Source organism: Spea bombifrons, chromosome 2, assembly GCF_027358695.1.
Source record: "Spea bombifrons isolate aSpeBom1 chromosome 2, aSpeBom1.2.pri, whole genome shotgun sequence".
NCBI lineage: Eukaryota > Metazoa > Chordata > Amphibia > Anura > Pelobatidae > Spea > Spea bombifrons.
In genome coordinates, this window is record NC_071088.1 from 20,397,197 (window position 1) to 20,421,087 (window position 23,891).

General features: G+C 39.6%; 1 protein-coding gene across 1 annotated transcript in view; it reads left to right on the top strand.

The window, feature by feature from the left end:
• MYO18A (myosin XVIIIA) overlaps nt 1-23,891 on the top strand; it is a 141,624-nt gene that overhangs the window by 44,764 nt on the left and 72,969 nt on the right. Inside the window, exons 3-12 of the mRNA XM_053457050.1 lie at nt 9,312-9,350; nt 11,550-11,637; nt 12,915-13,021; nt 13,364-13,540; nt 15,131-15,341; nt 16,247-16,389; nt 18,097-18,197; nt 19,234-19,297; nt 19,540-19,684; nt 22,892-23,068. Coding sequence (XP_053313025.1) covers nt 9,312-9,350; nt 11,550-11,637; nt 12,915-13,021; nt 13,364-13,540; nt 15,131-15,341; nt 16,247-16,389; nt 18,097-18,197; nt 19,234-19,297; nt 19,540-19,684; nt 22,892-23,068 — 1,252 coding nt within the window. The remainder of the gene's footprint in view (nt 1-9,311; nt 9,351-11,549; nt 11,638-12,914; nt 13,022-13,363; nt 13,541-15,130; nt 15,342-16,246; nt 16,390-18,096; nt 18,198-19,233; nt 19,298-19,539; nt 19,685-22,891; nt 23,069-23,891) is intronic.

A 23,891-nucleotide genomic window follows, 5' to 3' on the forward strand; every position in this document is an offset into this window, starting at 1 on the left:
TGCATTGTTGTTCCAGAATATCTAATGCTGCCAGTGGTCTGGATCTTGGCCTTAGAGAGCCCAGGTAGGCCAGGAATTTGTGGCCAACTTCTAAAATAAAATAAAAGGTTAATATGTTGAAGAGCTTTTGAATAATTTTAACCCCTTCATATTCACTACTGGTGTTCCGGTGGCAGCTTGATAGCGTAGTTGAACTGTATCCTGGTGCCAAAGGCTTTGTACATTTTATGCAAAGCCAAACTTTGACTGATATGTATAAAGACGAGTTCCTTCACTAATTAGACAAAGTCAAGCCAAATTGCACGACCTGACATACACAGTCAGTAGATACATTGCATTTTCCTATGATTTACTATTGCCATATAATTCCAGCCTAATGAATGAAATTCACAGTCTCCTCTACTACCCATTGCTTATATTACTGCTGGGATTAGTTTCTTTACCCCTTTGGTTGGCGTGGGCTACCTTTTTTAATTAAGCTTTAAGTTTTTAACAATTCCTCTAAAAGACTTTGTTCTTAAAGTAATCGACTGTTCACACAGATTCTACAGAAATGTTTATTTACTCATCCAATCTAAGCACCAAACGAGACATCTTTCAGTTTGAAGTAGACTCTAGACAGGTGTCTTCTTTCAACCAACTGGGCTTACAATTTGATGAACAGATGGCTACATCAGCACACTCCTGAATAAGCAGACTGCCTGGCCGCCAATCACTCCTAGAACATGCAAGACTACAGGCACCTATGTGTAAACAAAAAAAAATCCATGAATAAATATTCCTTATTATTCATTTTGATATATGAATTGATTTTTGTATCAGCGTCCCCTTTTTATAGGTACATCTTTTCACTACCGTGGTCTGCTGCTGTAGCCATCCACTCCAAGGTTTGCCCGTATGCATAATACTGTTGTAAAGATGGGTTATTTCAGTATATATAGAAACAACAAAGTGAGGAACCCACATCAACCCAATAAATATATTATAATGACTGCAAATCCTATAAAAGCTATCTGACTAATTCGTGACCAAGGATTTTTCATACGCTAAATTCCATAGCTTTCCCCATCCCCAGTTTTTTTTAAACCACGATTATTATCAATATTAATACATCTAACTCAGCTCACTAATATTTATTAGTAGTACGCTATGAGAGCAGCTAATTTTAATCTGGTTGCCTGAATCTTCCAATTGTATTCAGTAGGATTCCATCCAGATGTTATCTTTTGTTATCTCTTGTTATCTCCTGTTTTTTTGGGGGGGATGCTATAGTATGCCCATAGGCCACTACCTAGCCTGCCTCTATGTCCCCTAAGTACCCTAATTTCAAAGTCCTATCTAATCTTAACATGGCGGGAGTATAAACCATTGGGCACCATTAATGAGGCCCCATTAATGGTGATTTATATTTAATTTATATATCAAGGTTTGAGGGTTTAACTGAAATGACCAATATGTTCACAAAGCAAGGCATCTTAGCACAATTAATTGTATCTTGGGTAGAAATATTGGCCCTGTATTTGTTAGCCCAAGCCAAGTAGTGGTAGAACAACCAAAGTACGTATACATATACATATACGTATTACATGCTCTCCTCTGCTGCTCTGAAGCTAGATCCGCATAACAGGCGGGGGTCCTCAAAGTGTCCTCGGCAGAACAGAACCGCCGCTGGGGGCTCAGGGTGCATGCAGCTAATCTAATGGGGCTAATGATCCATAAAGCTGTCTGCACAGTGAGGTTTAGTAACACATGGTACTGGAAGAAATGGGTTTTGTGTTCCGTTAAGTGAAACAAGCCCTTGCTGTAGGACTTTATTTTAATTCCAAACACAATTATTCTTGATCAATGGATTTAATATTTTTTGTTATACACATAAAAACACATATCATCTAATCACGTGTAATTAACAAGCTTTTGCTTATTTACAGGTGTTTTTCCCCCACGCCATGTGGCGCTCTCCTTACCCCAATGTTATTTCTCTATATGTATATATATATGTATATATTGTTTTTTTTATTACCCTGCAGTATCCCCCCAGTAAGCACTGTTGCTGCATGGCAATAACCCGTCATTTGTGAAGGACCCACAAATATCTACATTCACTCTCTGTGTTTCTCCTTCAGCCATTCAGTGTAGAAATCTCCAGCTCATGACTGCCCTGCCATGGCATTCTCCTCACGCTTTGCATTCTGGGAGCAAAAGGGAAGTGTTGTGTTGTTGTGTGGCATGTGTGTGCATTTATTTGTTGTACAGTTGTGTCTATTACAATTCATCGGTGGAATAGGTTGTAATGAAAAACCACAAAGAGGAGTATGGAGATATTTTGGTGTGTTTTTAGAATGCTATTTACTATCCGCATTGGAGATGAGACAGAGTCATGCTTTTTTCAGGGTTTGTTATTAAATACGGAATAGAGACGAGATCCATGGGAATATCTGGGGTAAATGATACTCGGACAGGATCATTTGGGAACTGCAGGCTTCGCTGTTAACCTGATGCAGATTATGCACCCTGGCAGATGAAGGGTTAATGTCACATCTCCGCTCAGCAGTCCCTGCTGCAGAATTAACACAATAAGGGAATATAAAACATGCCTGGGATAAGCAGAGTTATCCCGAGTCTAAGACAAGACCGAGGACTCCTTAAGATCTGAGTCTTTACATTAGGGAAAATGGGCAGACCAGATGGGCTGAATGGTTCCAAATTCTATGTATATATATGTATATTCTACATACATCTGTAACTATATAATATCCTGTGCTGGACTATATAGCCCATAACAGGTAGCATTCTTAGGGCTAAGTGAACAGACCCCTCTTTGCATGGGGCTTATTTAATAAAGCAAAAGCTTTTCGGTTCTCCTTCCGTATTGCCTGCCGCTCATTTAAATTGCAGCTTTCCAAGTCGTAAGGACTCTTCTCTATAAATTATTAAACTTTAATGAAGATAGAATAAGAACAGGGCTGTCTCATTTGACCAGCTTACGTGGCTATATTCTTATATTGCGTATTTATATAATGCATGTATCTGTATATTTTTATATGCATGCGTCGGTATACTTTCAATGCGTTAATGTCCCGTCGCACATACATCAGGCGCCAGCATATATGGAGGCACTGTGGTTTTATTTTAACTTTACTTAAGGGAGGCTGGGGGGTAGATAAGAGTCTGTCTCTGGACTTATCACTTGCCAATGTGCTAAATTTAACCCTAGCAGCTCTCTTAAGTGGTTTTTTATACATTTTGTACATACACTAACCGTTAATTATAGTTCTCGCAGCAATAAGTGTGACTTTCCCCCCCTTGTGTTTATTTGAAACTGTAGGTTAAGGAAGAAGACAAAGTAAAAAGAAAAAACGGTGGCCAAAATGAAGCTGTAAGTGTCCCGGTGTGGCGGATAGCATGTACAGGGGCTATTCTGAGATTGTAGCATTTCTCTTGGCTTTCAAGAACTTACAGGCTTAGGATCCTCATCATGACAAAGCGCCGTGTTTGCCATTTTGTTTTCACCGTGTCCCATAACGCAGGGAGCACTTTATTGGTGGTGGTCAGCAACATGTCAAAATTAGATGTCCTGAAAAAAATTGCTGATATGGCAACCCTACAGGCAACCTAATATCATAGACATAGCATTGCTGCCCATTGCTATTTGTCAGGTTAGCAGCAGCATCCGGCTCACACTTAATATCTGCTGAATTAGGTCCGTCTTACTGGGTCAGATCTGCGAGCCTTGCTAACGCTGAAAGGTATGGGGAATTTATTTGAATGTAAACCTCTCATCTGATTCCACTAAAAGGGGGTATGTTTTAAATTAAATACATTATTAGCTATGATTTGGGTTTAAAAAGAATGCAAGAGGTAGAAGAAGACATTTTATTAAACAATCCAATATTACAATGAAGAACGGGCGCTGCTGTGACTGTCGGCTTCTAGCGTGTGTTTTGCGGTTCTGCTGCTCCAGTTCTTTGCGTGCTGCTCTCCCCGGCAGCCCTGCACTGCAGTTACTCTCCTTGCTGACGGATCATACTGCAGGTGATATCGCTCACTCATGGGAAACACGGGCATTTGGTAAAGAAAGATAAGTAGAAGACTGTATAATGCTCCGTTGTGTAGATTAAATACCTTAATGCGGGAATTCAGGTATGTATTATTGGGACACTTTTTTTATCTCTGTTTTGTGTATAGGGTGAAGTATAAACTGCATTGATCTTTAGTATAGTTTGTGATCTTGTTGATATATAAAGATTTTTCTTTATATGCCATTGGCCGTAAATGCTGAGACAGTCGGTCATAAAATGAAAAATTAAAAAGCAGTATTGCTTTTATTTGTATAGTTTGTAATATGAAGTTCTTGAAAGCCCAGAAATGCTCTCAATCAAATCGTTCTTGTCCTAGAAAGTGTAGCAGGTCATGTATATAATATAATATAATATATATTTGCACTTATAAACTGTTTTTAATACACAAATGGCAATTATTTTTTCCCTTACGCCTTTTCATATCTTTGAAATATAGTCTGACGGCACAGAATCTGTGTATGAGGGGGAACAGTCTATAACTCGTTCTGTGTCTCCGAGGAACTCCCTTGTTCATAGCCCATTAAGGGCCAAAAGTCCTGACCCTATCCAGAACACACGGCACGACTCTCTGGGATATAAGAGCCCTGAAAGGTTGCAAAGTCCAGAGAGGATAAGCAGTCCGGAGCCAGTGCTGAACGGCGATGCAAAGCAGTCTGGAGAGAAGCCACCCAGTACCATGTTCAGAAAGGAAAGTGAGAAGACTGCCCGGGCAGAGATGCCATCTGAAGAGACGACTGGAGTTGGTAGTAAGAAGAAGGTTGTAAAGGTGGTAAAAAAGATGGTAAGGAAAGTAATGCCGCAGGAAGATTCTGGAAATAAGAAGGAGGCAGGCCAGTCTCATAGTGAAAGCACTGAAGTTAAAAATGTGGGGAAGAATCAGGCTCCAGCACCTGTTACCCAGACTCCATCCACACCAAAGACTGAAGTGAAGAAAGAGAACCCCAAGGATGAGATTTCGGTTGGTCTCGCCAGCCTCATGACAAGGGGAAGAACGAAGGAGCACAAACCACGATTTAAACCTCCTGAGAAGAAAGATGAAACACCAGCAGACAAAGCATCTTCTCCAGTTCCCCCAGCTGAGGAAAAATCACCCATAAAGTCAACTACACCCGTTCCCGTGGAAGACAAAGACATTACCGAGGAAGCCCTCCCTGCCCCAAAATCCCCAATTCCAGAGTTATCCAATCAGCCCACACAGAACCCCCCTGGAGTGACGACGGAGGTACTACTTTTAGAGTGTGCAAACATAACCAGATTTCTGCATGCTCCAGAAAAACGTCAGCCTTTGGATATACATTATAACCATGCATGTCACACATTTTAAGTCCCTTTTCGTCTTTTCGTTTTTTTTTACTTAGTAAAATAGATAGATACCAGTAAATAGATAGATCTGCATGTACACAGAATATAGAGAATTTTACTGTTGAAAAGTTTTTCAGCATCTCTGTTTAGCAATTGAAGATCATTTTCTATGTGCTTTACCCGCAACTGAAGATTGTTCCTTAAAATGTTACTTTGTACGCATGAACGTTTCAGGAACTATTCTTAGATTTCCTGTGCATTTTTCATTATGTGGCTAATGGGCATGTGCCACAGCTTGTAGTTTAGAATGTATATTCCACGTCTGCAGCTTAAGCTTTAAAAAACAAAAATGGAGTAGCATGCTGATTTTCAGCATGACATACTAGTAAGGTTAGCCGGAGCTCCGTTCAGACTGTTCCCACTGCTTCTCAGCCATGTCTGAAGAGGAGAAGTGTCTTCTCCAGAACTCAGAAGCATCCACCTTCTGTTGTCCTTGAAGACAAAGGGAAAGGACAGGTTTGTTTTATTGAATAATTGACTGGGCTTCTTTTATTTTATTAACTATTCTTATCTGTCTTACCTCAATTTTCTTTAAACGGTAGATTTTTTTTTTAGTTTTTTATAGTTTTTATTTATGCTCTCTTTACATGGTCTCTCCTTTGTCGAGTGTAACAGTTGAGTCTAGTATCCCAGCATCTTGCATTTTTTAGCATTTCGGAACCGTATTTGTCAATTTTTCCATGCGTTGGCAGTGTTAGAAACCTGAACTTCATGCTGCTTTCCAGAGACCCACAACTATTTTCCATATTCATTATTCACTCAAGCTCTTCCCGTACATTACGTTAGTCAGGGTCTGGAAAAGGACCCACAAACACACAAAATGTACAGGAAGAACACACTCGCAGATATTGATGTATGGCCTCAAAGGTAACAGAGGTTTATTGGTGGCTAGTCCTGTGTGCCTACGATAAAAGCTAAACCTTGATGGTCACAAACAGACTTGAAGGCTTCAGCACAGACATCTCAATCAAAACGGTTAAAATCAGGTCTGGTTTGCCTGCTGGGCATATCGGGAAAATGTCCAATGGGCTAGTGGCCAACAGCGACTTCAGGTGACCTTCACCATGGGGCTGCGTGACTGTAATTTGTCTTCCTTATAGCGCCATAGTTGCCTCTCCAGGCAGGTTATGGCTGAAATTGATTAATATGTGTGTTCTAGCAAGTCTAGAGAATTCTAGACCAGTTTGTAGCCCATGAGGTCTGGTGTTTTGACATTGTGTGCCCTTATTTAATTTCTAAACTTGATTGCCATAGAGAATGGTGTAACTAGTCTAGTTACTGGAGTACTAGTAACTGGAGTAAAACTCGACAGCTGGCGGTGCATTCAGCTGTTGAAAACCCAAGCAGGTAGAACTAGGATTCAAAGACTTTTGCAATGAATAAAATACTTTGTACAACGACACGTGTCTCTGAAAAGCCTTCTTGAAGTCATAGGTACATATGAAACCTTTAGTGAAATGTTCTCCACAAAGTTTTTGCTGTCTTCCTGTATGCTAACCTATGGTAGCACCTCCAGCCCCTCTCTCCACACTTCTTCTTTACTGGTGAGTTTCAGGATATGATGTCATAACCTGGCATTCTGTACTTTAAGGATGACGCAGAGCACTGGGCGGAAGTAAACTATGGAGGCTCTGCCGACTCTGCACAGTCCTCCATAGTGTTTGTGGCCCGGCTGGGGAGATCGCTTATCTCCATTTTAACAGGCCTAAGGATATTCCAGAATAGAATTTGGCAATAGTTACATAATTATACTAAATATTTCTGTGCTGCGATTTTTCTTTTAATATTAGAACACCTATAATAAATTCAGTAGTATTTGGTTCTTTTTGTGGCTTCAGAACTGGAATAAAGTATTATGGGGAATGTCAGAAAATTGTTTCAGTAACCAATAGTTTTAGTGGATAATAATATAAAGAGACCGTGCCACAAAATGGATCGATAGGGGATGCTCTGATTGCAACTGAATAATACTGTTTATTAATGTAAATTTGACCTTCAGGCCATCAGTGCTCCATCTCAGAGGACACCAGCCGAGGAGGCTCAGAAACGCCTGGAAAGAATCTTCATGGCATCTGTAAATAAAATATTTAGGTTATTCTGTGTCTTTTACCCTGCTGAGCCTTGTGTAGCGATTGCTATTTGTGCAAGCTTATGCCAAATGTCTTTGGGGTGTCCAGTATGCATGCCTGAGTGATTCTAAAGACTAGGGTACATGTGTGTGTGTGTATACAGTATGTATGTGTAATATAATATATATATATATATATATATATATATATATCACACGTGCATATATACACAAATATATACTCCCAGGTCTCTTGCTAGAAAAACGATGACTTTCTTGTCATATATCTGAAACCAAAGCTGGTGTTTTTCATGGCTCCAAACAGGCTACTCTGTAATTTTTTGTACAAAAGGGAAACTTTAAGCTCTTTTAACGTACAATTATAATTTAACAGGAGCTGCAGAATTTAAACAGGGCTCGGTTAAGCCCTTCTGTCTTGGCACGGGACAAAAATGTAGTTTGAAACCGTCTTTTAATTGAGTTAATGAATGAATATAAAGAGCATTAAGTCGTGGATACTGTGCCAAACCACTTATCTGTAGCGTTCTTTAAGGCTTCCTCGTCAATGTTTCTTTAACCCATTAACTGCTGTTTATGCATCGTTTTTGTGGCTTTGTGTGATACTAATAAGAATTTAAATTATTATTCTAGACCTTTTGGTTGTACTAATTTACTTGGTTTGTAGTAATGGCAACCTATTTTGTCAACAGGTAATTAATAGTAACTGTAACTAGTGGAGAATTTGTGTTCTTCCTTTTTATTGATATGTTGATTTTTTTTTTTTTTTTTAATGAGAAACAGAGTTGCTTTTTCTGTTTGGGGGGGAGTACCGTATTTTTGATTTTGTGCACTAAATCCCGTTTAGCTGAGATTTGTCTCAGATTTCGATAATGTTTTTATGCAACATCAAAGACGTGATCTCATCTTCATGGTGGGATGTAAACATTTCTATCTGATCTTCTTAAATCCGCAATCCATTTTAATGTCCTGTTATGTCATACAGAGCATCTGTAGAAACCGTGTTTGACTTTAATGCGAGGGTTTTTACGAGGGTGTTTTAAAGCGAAACATATTAGATGCAAGGGACAGAAGTTCTACTTTCCAGAGAGGTAAATAAGTGGAACAGCCTCCTAACAGAAGCAGAAGAGGCTATTTAAACATGCATGGAATAGGCATATGGTAATCCCTGAGTCTAAAACAAGACAAAGGAAGACTGATTAAGATTTTTGTCTTTACATTTGGACGGACTAGATTGGCTGAATCAGATTGGTTCTTACCTGCCGTCAGATTCCATGTTAAACAGTACCTGTGCGCATGTGCATGGCGGATACAATGAAAGTTTGCTGCCTTGAAGAGTTTTGGCGAAATGTTTGTCATGAGGCTTGTGGCTGTCCCGGAGCTGTTCAGTAATGCGATTTGTGCGTTGTCTTATTTGAGGTTGATAGGAATATAAATGTTTGTAGGTGTGGAAAAGCCTTTACCTGTTTTCTGCTGTTAGCGCTTGCCATGTAGCTCTTCTCGACATCTTTTGCTACTGTATGAAATACTTTGTGTCTCGTAAGGAAGGCTTGAAATATTGCATGACGATTGCGTAAAATAATCTGAACATATGGCACTAATACTCTATTACTAATACACTATTGTGTCGGATATGCTATCCTGCTTGTTATTAAAAGGTGTTCTGCTTTAAGTGTATACATTAATGAAATGCTCTTTTATTTTTCCATGTCATCTTGATGGATGTGACTTTTTCCTGTTCTTCTCTCATCTGTTTGCTTTCTCTCATCTTCTTGCTGCCATAGCTGGAGCCAGCAGCCTCTTCCTCTTCTTCACTGAGCCAGGTACTGTATCCCTGCCCACAGGATCTGTCTGCCATGGCAGCGCCGTCTCCTGTCCACATCTGGGCCGGTGTCTGTGCGCGTGTGTCATGCTGGAGTGTAAGGCTCTATTCACATCTCCTTCCATTACCTTATGCACGTAAATCCCTTTGCATGCTTTGATTCTTGACATAATCATGATGATACATCCGTAAGCAAAACATCGTTAAGTCAATCTTCCAATTAAATACATTTTATGAATGTATTTTTGGGTGTTAAATGCAATGTTTGACACCTTCAACAGGAACGTTCCTTTGGTTTCAGTTTCATAATTTCTATTTACCTTTGATGCCCAATTTGTGCTTTGCAAGAAAACCCACCCTCCGTAATGCCAGTGGTATATTTTGGCTGAGCTCAGCCCTAGGCCTGCCCCAGCACCCTCAACACTCACCTCCTTGGTCAGGGGCTTCAATGCCAAGCACTGGGATATAATGTCATATTCTGACATGCTGTGTCAGTGTGCCTATAGAAGCTGTACTGCCTAGGCACAGCCATCCGTAGTGTATATGGGCTGATTATCTCTTATAGCTTGTATGATTCCGGAGCAGCTTTTAAATCTTATTTAACTATGTTTGGATTATACGTATAAGTGGTTTATGTCGCTAAGTGTCTGGCAGTGAGATTACCGCTTATGGCAAATTGCTTCCCTTCCATCAGTCTGCCTCGCAGGGTCCTTCCGATGACACATGCGCTTCGCCTCCGAGCTCGCCTGTCTGTCCGCTTCCGAGCTCGCCTGTCTGTCCGCCTCAGGTTGGCTGGATTCATGAAACTTTTTTTTTTGTGTGTGTGTTTTTAGCCTTGGAAAGACCTGTTCATGACAGCAGACTCGTGTTCAATTTATACTACCATTCAATAGTTTTGGGGTCACTTTGTTGTTTTTTTTATGGAAAACAAGGGCATTTCCAGTTGTGTTGCATTATTGCTAAAGGTTTTTCTAATGATCGATCAAACTTAAACTTGGATTAAATAAGACGATGTACCACTGGAGCACAGGCGTGATGGGAGGGATGAAGGGCCTCTGTACGCCTATGAAGATATTCCATTAAAAATCCATTTTCCAGCTATATTAGTCTTCTACAACATGAACAACGTCTACACTGTATTTCTGATTCATTTCATGTTGTTTTAATGGACAAAATTTGCTTTTGTTTCAAAAACAAGGGCATTTCTAAGTGACCCCAAACTTTTGAAGGGTAGTGTATTTAATTCACTTCCGTGGGAGATGGGGGTTGAGCAGAGGCTACTAAGCCAGCTCCATATAGTATTAACCCCCCCTATATATTAGAATTGTATAGCGCCATCATGTTCCACAGTGCTGTACAATCTGTAATTGACAATGTATGTATTAATTCCCAATCATTGCTTTTTATAGAACGGCTGCTGTCATGGCCCATGCTGCATTTTGTTTTGTTTTTTATTCCTTTTCATTCATTTTTCACATTTGATGTGTTTTGCCGTGGCATGCTTTTACTTGCTTTTTGCTGTGTGATAACTTTATATTTCTTGGCAGATGATAGATCAGAGGGTTTGTTTGCTTAATTGTTTAATCTCTTTAAAAGCTTTCTTATTTTGTCGGCATACAAATTGTTTTTTTTATCCCATCATTAAAAGACAGAACAAAATGAACTTCCCTTTTCCTATCGCTGTTATGATTGCCCAGCCATGGTAATGCTTTTAAAAATAGGAGATATAATAAAATTTAATAGCCAAATGGTACAGGTAACCCTGTTTTTATTATTTAGTATTATTATTTGTGGATCTCTACTTTGCAAATTTTTAAACATTTTCCTAAAGTTTTGAAACTGATGGGATCTTATGATACTTCACAATATACTGGGTATATTAATAAATATTCACTTCTGGAGACATACGCCAAACTTGGATTCGTTTTATTGAACTTTTATGGGATCTGTATTTTTTCACAATTAAAAGTACTGGTTTAGTATGATTATTATTTATATAGCGCCATCATAATATACAGCACTGGAGTTGCATTCTCTAGTATGCTAAGAACACATCCCTGTTAAATAACTATCCTATTGAGGCACAGTGCATCCCGGAAGCGTGTCTTGGACTGTTTTGGTGCTGAAAATCCAATCTCATCCACTAATTCCGCCTAATGCCACCCAAACCGTTTTGATGAACGTTATCTTCTCCTTGCAGGCCAAAACTGAAGAGCAGATCTCTGCGGAACAGAACTGGTATGAGACCGAGAAAGTCTGGCTGGTCCACAAAGATGGCTTTTCGCTAGGTATGTTCTATCTAATGCAGTGGCATGTAATTGAGTATATTACGCATCATGCACACAAAAGTGGAACGGCGCTTGGGTTTCTTTATCTGGTACGTTATTCTTAGACTAGTTAATTTTTTTTTTTTTTTTGGCAAGGTGCCCATACACCGTGACCAGATTTATGTCACCCTACCACATGAAGCTTTGCAACTCTTTGAGATCACGAAAGCAGGGCTTGCATTACAAAGGGCCGTTTCTGGCCAATTTCTCCTTTTCTCCTGTAAAAACAGCTGAGGTAGCCTTTAACCCCTTAATGACAAAGCCTGTACATGTACGTGCTCAAAATGCATTGTTTTCAATGGGTTTAGGGACCGCCCATTGTCCTTAAGGGGTTAATAATGCAAAGCCAGTGAGGTATTTCATTGTACGTTATACAGAGCCAGCTCTGTATAAAGTCAGCAGATTGAAACTGCAACTCCACTACAAACTCTCCTACTTTAGTGAATAAGCCCCTTTCTTGTATTGCCAATAAACAGCCAGTTTCATTGTTTTTATTGTCGCTTTGTAACTTTTTTCTCCCTAATAGTAAAGAAAAGGCTTGTGTGTTTTAAAGTCTTTTTGTACTTAAACATGATCGCCCATTGGTTTCCATCAATGTAGTAATAATATTTAAGGGAGCAATGCTTTCAAGACACATTTCACGGTTTTTGACCTGTGACCCAAGCCTGTGCTATATAGTTACATTTTTTGTGGCTTTTTAAGGTAAAATCAATACATTCTAAATCCGAGTTGATGAGTATTGTTCCCCTGCATTCCATTTATTTCCCGTACTGATCCTAAATGACTCCTGGCGCAGCTTTATTGCTACGAGTTGCTCCCAAGCATTGAAATAGATAAATCGCATCTCAGTAACTTGTAATATCCAACAAATAATATTCCATAAAAAATAAATCTGATGTGCCACAGGTATAGCTGGTAGTTACTTTCTCGTGCAGTGAGCAGAAGCCTCAGTATAATGCAGTATGGCGATGACATCATATCTCCGTTCTCCGCACCATTGTTTGTAGCTTGTTTTCACCTGTGAGAGAAGAGAAAATTCTACTAATTTACTTTCCCAGTAGTTTTATTAAAATATTTTATAAAAAATGTGATGAAATACAGAACGTGTGTTTTTTACAGTAGTAAGTGGCGTTAAGTTCTCATAGGTCACAGTTCGGCTTTCGTGTACTAGTTGATGACATATTCTTATATATTTTGTTACATTTCTCTGATATATTTTACATACTTTTACTGTGCAGCCAATAAACTGAATACAGATAACGACAGCCTGCCCGAGGGAAAGGTGAAAATACGACTGGAACATGATGGGAGCCTACTGGATGTGGATGAAGATGATGTGGAGAAGGTAAGATATTTACAGTTGCTTTCCAAACATTAAACTCTTTAGTTTTTGATATATGGGTTTAATTATGTGATATGATACAAATGATTTGGTAGTCTATAGCCAGTGGTATTGAACCCGTGACATTCCAGCTGCAGTGACTCCCATGATGTCCAGCCATTATCCTAACGGCAAAGAAAATATATCTCACTACATTATTTGGTTTTTAATGAAAAGATAAGATTAGAAATTTATTTTAAATAGGAGGGAATTATACATAACATTTTCATAGATCTTTGTGTTAAATTTCTTGTTGGCGGATATGTTTTGTTTCTTTGGGTGAACTGTTATTTGTATTGATTCCAGGCTAATGCTCCTTCTCATGACCGAGTGGAGGACTTGGCCTCCCTGCTGTACTTGAATGAAGCCAGTGTCCTGCACACCCTGCGGCAGAGATATGGTGGGAACCTCATTCATACCCATGCAGGCCCATCCATGGTCATCTTGAACCCCATGAGCTCTCCCTCTATATATTCTGAGAAGGTACGGTTCAGACTGGTATTTGTTTACTCCTCCGTGTACCTCTAGATTTGCTGCAGACTATCAGACTCCATTCTTCCTTTCTGAGATTTGTGTTATTTTTTTTGGTTTTTTTTTTTCCATAAAATCACTGTGGGGAATCTCTGTAGCCGAGATTTTCTGATAGGATATGGTGTGCTTATCAGCAGCTCTGTAGCTTGGACATTCCAAGCTCATTTATTCCCATGTTAACAGCCCTTTGAGTTTGTCATAAATCCAGCTATTCACAAGTAGGACTTTTTTATTGTATTCTGCAGTTTCACAAATATACATTCTCTAATGTACTGCAAACACCTGTTGCACTATTTGGGGTATTGGCACCTGTGGTTTGCATCTGCTTCTTTCAGTTTTGTTCACTTCACTTCATGTCCTCAGCTCTTTTTGAGTGTGTGTGTGTGTGTGTGTGTGTGTGTATACACACACACAGCAGAAAGCTACGGCAACTACACAAAATAAAATATAAGGACGGATTTGGTGCCCTTCTATCTACCTAGAGAAACTAAAGTCAAACGGTTAATGGATTGGGATTACTTAAATTGTATATGTTTAGAAAAAAAACCAAAAAAACCTTCTGTGGCAAAAAATAATGCAAAAAATATATTTTTTCTAGCCAAGCGGCCAGTGCTTCTAATAATAACGGGATGTCTGTTTAATTGCCAACACACCTGTCTTGAATTCATCATGGTTTATGTGAGTGGGAACCCGTCCGCCTCCCTGCCCGTTGATTAGCCTTTCTCCTTGTGCAGCACATAGACTTCAAAATCCCCGTTTCCTATTACAAATTTGCTCTGATGTGAGATACATCGGGACCGTCAGGGTCATTCAAAGCCTGTCAATTCCCTTCACATTTCCTTAGTAAATGTGATTCGGGTTTCCATGGTTACAAGAATCCCCTCGAGCTGTATTCTGCAGGTACATTGACTCTTAATTATGTTTGCGGTCGTGTTTCCTAATAAAATAATCCTTTCTCTTTTATCAGAGCTGTCATATCTGGATAAAAGCTTTTTTTGTACAAACCACTGAACCAGCCTCTTAAAGAGAAAACCAAGGATGGTGGATGTGTAGCTCAGGGGTAGCTGCTCATGAACTACAATCCCCATCATGCTCCTGCTCTATTTGCCTTGAAAACAAAGAAACTAATGGGGATTTCATTGTTTTTAAAATCTAATATATTTATTTTCTGTCTAACCATTACTTTTAAATAAAAGTATTCAGTGTCGGTTTCGTGCATCATATATTGTAATATAGTGAATATATGCCTGGGAATCTCCCTGTACCCCCCTCCTTTGGGAGATTACCCCATTTTCCCAGCAATTTGGGAGAACTGTGTGTGGGGGGGTAGGAATAACGGACTATAGTAGAGCCACTAGGTGGCTGGCACTAGTTTTGGAATAATTCACAGATTTATTTCCCATTAGGAAACAGATTTTATTATGGCAGTTGAATAAAAAAAATAAAAAAACAATCAGATTTTTTAACTGACCCCCGCACACAACGCAATCGAATGAAAGTTCCCCTTTAAACTTGTATGTAATATCTCGTTACCTTTTGCAGGTGATGCATATGTTTAAAGGTTGTCGTAGGGAGGACACCTCGCCCCACATTTATGGAGTAGCGCAGGCTGCGTACTGGAATATGCTAATGACTCGCCAGGACCAGTCCATCGTCTTACTCGGGAACAGCGGCAGCGGAAAGACTACCAGCTGCCAGCATGTGATCCAATATCTGGCTACCGTGTCTGGGAGCACTGGAAAGATCCTGTCGGGTAATGCAGTGTGAGAAATGGATCCTGATAGGAGAAGCCACGTTCTTAATTTATACAGTGCATGTTCTGATTATTCTGAGCAGCAAGAATTGTGTCTTGAATATAACTAAGGTTCAGGGATGGATATGTGTGTGCTTTCAGTGTACAGCTGACATTGAAATGCCCTTTATGATATTAAATGACTTCCTTAATGGTGTCTTACATGTAATACATGTAAATAATCATTAGTCTTAATTAACAAGTGTTATGGAGCCTGCAGTATTACCCACGTGCTCCTGTTGGTTATGTTATATGGATTAGATGATGAGTCCTTTGAGAACGGCAGAACACTGGTCTCCCCTTTTAAATTGTGAAGCGGTGGCTATACGGCACTAAAGTTCTAAGTTTAATTACTTTGTTTCTTTTTAAATAGGTTTTTGAATGTGGGTTACATATTAGTATAACATTTTTAACACAAATTTTAAAAGCCAGTGGAGTAGGTAGAGTCAGCTGTATCTGAGATCACAAGACGTTCCTCTCTGGAATTCTCACCTGCAATTTTCCTGATGAGTTATATCCACCCTACCGTTTCCCCAACAATGTAACTGTTCAACGGTAACTGCCTAGTTGGCAGGACCTTATTGAAAGATACTATAATTTCATGGCAGATAATAGATGTTTGTCCCATTTATTCTGCCCATAACCTACCTGCTGTATGACCTTAACATTACTCGGCCGTTATCTTTGTCTTCAAGTATATCCTTATGTCGGGAATAGACCCGGATGTGTTAACCTCTGCTACTTCTGCTTGAAGGCACTTCTACTGACATGACATAGACCACTCTTCTGCTCTTTATTGTGTCTAATGCATGTGCCGTGTTCCAGCTGAATTTATACACTTGATTAACTCATTGATTGATCTGCAGCGGAGAAGTGGCAGGCGGTATATACCATTCTGGAGGCATTTGGCAACAGCAGCACCAATTTGAATGGAAATGCCACTCGCTTCTCACAGATCATCTCACTGGACTTTGACCAAGCTGGGCAGGTGGCTTCTGCCTCCATACAGGTGAGAGATGAGCTTCTCCCTATAAATATGCTAATCTGTGATTTGGTAATTGGGAAAACCAAACGCGTTTTAAGTAAAGCAACATTATTAATGTAATATTAGATCACCACTGCATTTGTTTGTTCAATGTATTCAACTAAAGATCCCTGAGAGGTCTAAGGGATACATCTCCATCCTTATAGAATATATATGTATAGAACGCTTATACATAGGTAGGCAGCCTCTGGTATACAAATTGCTCTGAACTACTATGACCGTGGTGCTCAGCCAACCTGTAGATCTGACCTCGAGCAGATGGATTGATGGCGGATCTCCTATATCCGTGTGCATTAATCACGAAGCACTGAGTGAGAATATAAACATGGATAGCATGGCTATCTCCCTTAGCCTTTGTAAATGTGTATGTAGTACAACAGGATAATTCTTTACCCTCCAGCACTGAGCGGATTAACACAACATCGTAAGTAGCTTTTTATATCAGAAGGGTATAAAGAGTAAGAATTTAACACTAGCAATATACTTCGAATGCATTTTTGTACAAATATGGCGTCTATTGTTCTATTAAATTTATTCTCCTAGGGAGCTCCTATTCTGTTGCGATACTTGCTCCCAGACCTAGTCGGATTTCAGTATGATTAAAAGCATGTGTTCTTTTCTCAAAATCATATACTTTAAGAAATAAGTTAATATCTACAAGTCACCTTACTTGTATGCAATGGGAGAAACCAAGGTAAGGAGCCGACTTTTGGACTGGAAATTCCTTGGATAATACTTCCAGCCTCCAGATCTTGGTTCTTTGGAGGTAATCTTTTTTAATTTACCATAACAGCCAAAGTAGTTATTTATGATTGAATTGAATTTGTTGGTAATAAACATAAAGGTGGCAGTTCCTCTCTAAGTATAATGAGATCGGTTAACCTACGGGTTGGGACTGTATGATGTACACACAGCCCACTCTGATATGATGTAAAGTAAAAAGATTAAGCGTGTTTCTCCATTCTAGCATATGCTCTGTCAAGTCCCATTCCATTTTAATACTTCATCAGAATGTCTGACTGCAGCCTCCAAGCTCCAGGCATATCTTACCAGACTTGGTCCACGAAATCCTGAAATCTCATGACTTTGCATTAAACACACTGGCTTCTGGTACCGATCTGTGCGTGACCGGTAATTACAACGCTGTAATCTTTTGACTGCTTTGTCAAAAGGCACAGTGTGATTGGTTCTGGGTTTTAATTTTTTTTTAAAGTTAAACTGGGAAAAAAACCAAAATGATCGTATCTAATGTCACTTATGCTTTAATTCTTTATAAATGTTATAGTTTTCATACTTAGTGAATGCTATGGATTCAGGATAAGCAAGGAATCGCACCGGCGTCATAGCTTGTAAACAATTACTAGTATTCACTGAGATTTGTTTGCCCAGACGCATGCATAAAGATCCCGGGAGTAAAAGCAATATTTATACTTTGCGTGTTACATTAATTACTTAAACAGGATGATATCAGTGTGAGACAAGCAGGTAAGGGAAAGCAATGTGATGGTAAAATAATAGAACCAATCAGAAGGGCAATGGGTGATAACGTGAATGTGAAATGTTATAGTATCATCAGTATATTAAATATATGATATATTTTGTGGTCTTTCCCAATTAGTTATGTATACGCTATCAAATTAGTGCTCACTTACACCTGTCTTTATGTTCTAGACAATGCTGCTGGAGAAGCTGAGAGTTGCCAGGCGTCCTGAAAATGAAGCTTCTTTTAATGTATTCTACTATCTTCTGGCCGGAGCTGACCAAGCTCTTCGGTAAACCAACCGCTTGCAATATAGGTCTTAGCCAACTACCTTCTTAAACAAACTGTTCTCAAGAACCTTTATACAAATAGGCATTCCAGAAACAGTATCTTTTCCATGAGCACCATTACATTTCAGTAATATCTTAAGATGAATGAACTACTAAAAGGGAGTTTGCTCAAGTTAGAATGGGGGTAGATCTGGCGTTCTGTTGGAGAGATGCTGTCAACACCGAACAGTGGCCCACCACTCGCAAGACACGAAGCTAATGTAATTGCCAGGTAGCTTCCCAGTTGGTTACTCAACCATAAGGCCAATGGATCTCGGCCAGCCTCTGGACACCTTTTAACCTTCTTTAGGGTCATGGGAGCTATAGTTAATCAACGGTGAAAGTGAAGAAGCCAGCCCAGTGGCACGTGGCCATATAAATGGATCTTCTTTTGAAACGGTGTAAAACCCATTAAAATTAGACACAATGATAGCGACAGAAAATGCGTACTGCCTTGTGTGTTTTGTATTCAGAGTGTAATCACAGACTATGCCTTTTCTCCTTGCCCTTCTGGATAACTCCGATGGCTCATAGGCACATCCTACCAAATGGGTCTAAAGGAATTTTTTCAATAAATCATAGAGGAGTTGGAGGGATCATAGGGGTTGTTCGCAAGGGGGAGTATGCATGAAAGTTGTGGTTTTAACTACCTTACTTCATTATGCATTATGAAGGGCCAACACTGGTAGGTTTATTAATTATGAATAGCTGAGCTGGCCCTGTGTAATTTCATGGGCAAGGAGACTTTGAAGAGTTTGCATTTTCATCTTGCTTAGTTCTCTTTCCATGATGGCGGTTAAACCCCATTGAGATCCAGCCGGAAGGGCTGAGCTGGTCCTGTATAATGTATAGCTAAATCGGTGAGATTTTCTTGAAAGCTTAGTTAATTATATAACCGATTTTCACTCTGTTAATTTGTTTGCCTGTATTCTTGGAGCAGAGAGTTAAGGTTAACTGTTCACATTGATCTGATTTCTAACTTCTCTTCTGTTATTTCAGGACAGAGCTCCATTTCAATCACTTGGCAGACAATAATGTGTTTGGCATTACATCTTCACCCAAGGTGAGCACATATAACCAAACATATTCATATATAATCCGTTTCTGTGTGGAACAGCTTCGGCTCGCGTTATTTATTGTTCCCGTTTGTGCTAGATGTGATCACGTTGTGAGAAGGAACATGTTTGATATAGTTGATGTGCTTATTGGCGATTACCTGTAGACACCTGTGATGAATGGCATATAGCTGTGTTTATGAATCTGCAAAAAGCAATACCTAACTAGCAATCTTCATTTTGGGTGCAGGCCGAGGATAAGCAGAAGGCTGTGCAGCTTTTTGGCAAACTGCAGGCAGCCATGAAAATCCTTGGGATCTCCAATGAGGAGCAGAAAGCCTTTTGGCTGATACTGGGAGCCATTTACCACCTGGGGTCAGCTGGAGCCACCAAAGGTAATTGTGAAAGATTAGAGATCTAGGCATACTAGTGATGACCCCTACTCACTTACTGAGTGTACTAGGGCCAAAATGTTAACACCGTTCTGGCTAAAGTCTTGTGTGTATTAAATGTATGATGTTACACAATAAAGCCTTGTGTTAACGTTTAAACGTAGCGGCTGTGACAGGGGTAGGGTGAGCGGCCGATGACCAGCATCTGGCTCTGGTTTTCAATGCTTGCCTCTAAGCAGAGACTGGTGCTTAGAACCGGCTGCTTAGTGTTAACTGGTAACTTGTTTAAGAAAAAAAAGACAGCGTGAATACATTATTTAAAAAAAAAAAAAATGATCAGGGGAGCCCCTATGGACTACAACTCCAATGATACTTGGTGAAAATGGTAAGGTTCATGAACTGTAACAGGGGTGCCGTATAGGTGGAAGAAGGTTGGTATAATTGTGCAAAATATATTTTATGCCTTGTAGCTGTTTGGATGTTTAACACTGTATTCCAGGTATGATGTGCAACAAACTGCACAAACTCTTATCTCATGGGAATTTTAAGAAAAATTCCAAAAATAGAAACCTTTTATGACATGGAGGGAAAAAACAAGAGTAGATCATTAGGTGTTAAGAACGTTGGTGATAAGATCAGACCGTGAACTAATGATGCGATTATGTTAACAGTGTTGATGATAATGTGACATTGAATAACTCATGACCTTGCCTTTTGCTGCAGTTTCAGATGTAGATGTTCCTGGTAACTTCTTTTTTGTTCCTGCCTGTGTGCATTTCTCTTTTCTCATTTCTCAGCTGGGGGGGCTGGGGGGACGCTACAACACTTTATTTTATTGCATGGAGCATGATGAATTCGCACCAGGCATTGAAGAAACAAGGCTTAATCAAAGTCTCTACTCCTCTCGCAATGGGGGATAGTAAGAGAGAAGGGAAATTACTTGGATAAACTTTCTCAGTGCAGATTTTTATCACTTATCGTGAATTACATATTGTTATTTGAGCACACAGCGTTTTACCATAATCCAGTTCATTACTGGAAACCGTTCATGATCAGTTTCTTTCCCATTAGGAGCTATTTGTAAGACCCGAGGCAGTTTTAGCAAGCTGTGCCTCTGGGTGGAGTGCGAGAATGAAATAAATTAGTGTGGTCAATGAATGAAATATTTTATTTTATCCACTAGGTGGCAGTGCAAAGCAAGAAATAGACACACAGCAGCAATAATTGCAGCTCCTAATTCCAGCCCTAAGGGCTTCATGTGCAATTATTGCTCAGCACTTAACAATAAACTAGACCTGGTCTCCACAGTAATACCAGAGATATTTAGTGTTTTTATCTTGTTGATAAAATACACAGAAGTGACCTTGTACACTTCAAATTCAAGAGAGCTAAACGGTGAATTCTATAACAGAACAATGCGCATACCCATAACTAAATAGGATTGTTATATTAATGTTAATGTATCTTACCCCATTTTTTTTATTACTGGTGCCCTGATACTAAAAGGGGTTTATTCACTAAAGTGCGAGTTTGAATAAAAGTTGCTGAAGGAGTATGAAGGGCTGATCTGGCCCTGGTTAGTGCATAGTTCAGTTAGGTTTCACAAAATGACCTAACTATGCCAAGTACTTGCATTTGTTAATCATCTTTGTTCTATGTCTTTATCGATATGAATATTTATGCATTTATTGCCTTAAATATTTCTCAACAGGTTATTTCAAACCATTTCTGAATAGAGCCTTATTGCCGTATAATTTTTTTCACATGCTACATGTTTTACGTTGTTGCCTTAGCTGTATTTCTCATGCTTATTCTTGTCGCATGCCTTGTCTATGCCGTGTTGATACTGATATCGGTTTGCATGCTAAAATATTTGACTTATCTTAAACCCACGTTTAACTTGCATGGATAAAAAAGGCAACATTATTTTTAGGGTTAATCCACACCTTTTAACTGGTGAAGTATCACGGTATTTTATTTTGGGGGGCTGTAATCAGGAATCATTCATTCTTACTAGGATACACATTGAGCTCATTAAAAGTGTGATCTACACACGATTGGATGTGGTATAGTGATCTACTATCAAAAGAAACTTAGAGTTTGGTCTCTCTGTTGTAATCTCACGCGATGTCTAGCGCTGCACAGCGTGTAACGTAACTGCATCCTGTCCTAATTCTTTTCCAAGCTAAAGATAACAATGACTTTTTTCATGTTTGTGTGTGTTTTTATTCTAATGGCTTGTTTTTATTTGCATGTTGCATGCTGCTCCGTTGCAATACAGAAGCAGATGAAGGTAAAACTCAAAGCAAAGATAAATCCGTTTTCTTTGATGTCCCTCCAAGTCGATCATGTCTTCTCTTTTCAGTCTGAGACTGTGCAGAACGCCATGTGAAATAAGTTAATTGAGTCATTGCCACACATGCAGTAGTTTTTTTCGTTTTCTCGCGCCTAGAAGTTGTCTGATTTACTCCTGCGTTGTGCCCAAAATTGCTTCATCTTAGCATCTCCAGGCCACCCACTGCCATACACAGCATCACACCGGAATCCGTGCCCGCTCTCGTAGCATTTCCATTCTCCTCTGAAATTGCACAGAAACAAATTCGTTCTTTGCATTGGTATAGTTGTATGATGTTTGCTCCTTCACTCTCTCTCGTGTGTGTGGTCTTTCCATTCCTTAGAGGAACTGCCTGCTATTCCATGTTCTGAACTCACCCCATCTGGAGTGTGAGTGCTGCGAGTGAGTGTCTTTGGATGGCTTGTGCTCCTTTAACTCCCGGTAGACTGCATTCGTTTGACAAGTCCGATTCCCTCTCTGTGACTTTGAAAGCTGATCGTTAATACGACCTGTGTTCCTTAACTACCATGCCCTATAAATCTTGTGTGGTGCGCTGAAAGCGTGTAATCTCACATGTAGGTTGGCGCATAAAAATTTGAAATATAATAGAAGCTTATCAGACGTGGAGTCCCTTTGCGCAGTAAAGCATTCATCCATGGAATTACCTGTACATATTATTCCAGAACTGTTCAATTCCAACCCTGGGATTTATTAGTCGAGGGTAATATGTGGTTTATAGCATCGTAATTTAGGTTATTAATTAAAGAAACGCAGAGCTTTTGCCGTTGCTCACCAGCATTTCGGTTCAGGTGTAGACTGCATACTGAGGTTTGTGGAAGCCATACCCCTCACCGATTTTGTATTTTGCCCCACAGCTGGCAGGAAGCAGTTTGCCAGGCATGAGTGGGCACAGAAAGCCGCGTACCTCCTGGGCTGTTCACTGGAAGAACTCTCCTCCTCCATATTCAAGCACCAACCTAAGACCAGCGGCCTACAGAAGTCGACGTCCTTTCGCCAAGGTCTGGACGATGGAAGCCAGGGAGACGGCACAGGTAATAAATCATTATATCAAGGCACCAGGGCCATGTATGTGCATCCATAAACCGTTCATTTACCTATGATGAGCTTTATACCGTTATACTAAAGCGTATTGTAATGCGCCGGGGGAAAAGGTTTCAGCGTATTAGTCACTAGCTTTGTGTAAAGCAATGTCAAGTGGTCTGCTGAGAAAGCTGACTCTAAAGAAACCGCTGTGTTCTGCTAGAATGGAGTACTGTAATTCTTTAAATTGCAAGAACTAACTGTTCTGCAACAGATTCTAATGCTAGATAAGGTACAGCACGTGACGGAGAATACGTATAGAATGTAAGAAGACTATGGGCCTTTTAAGAGTTAATACGTTATTCTTAATTACTAAAAGGTCACAAGCCAAAGCTCGTAATGAAAGTTTATTTTCCTTTTTTCTAAAAGTACTGCTTTTCGTTGTATACCTTTTTTTTATTTATAGATCTGACGTGTTTTGTCTGATACAAACGGTCATTCTTTTTGCATGGGGCTTTCTTAAATAAAGTGATTTTTGAGAACTCTAGAAGAGCTTTGGCTGTAATCAGCAATAACATTTTCAGCAGCCGCAATCATGGCTTTTCAGTTACTTTCTACTGTCCGTTTTTATAAATAACCCCTGGTAGCTAGTACTTCTTGAGACAAGAAATTATATCAATCTAGGCATGATGGGTACAAGTAGACCGCTGAAAATACACTCGTGATAAAGAAGGCAAAATGTCATCTATAAAGTGTACAGGTCAAGAAGCTAGCGAATAAATAGATGAAATCTTATGCGACTTGACATGATAAGCTTTATATGCATTGTGGCCA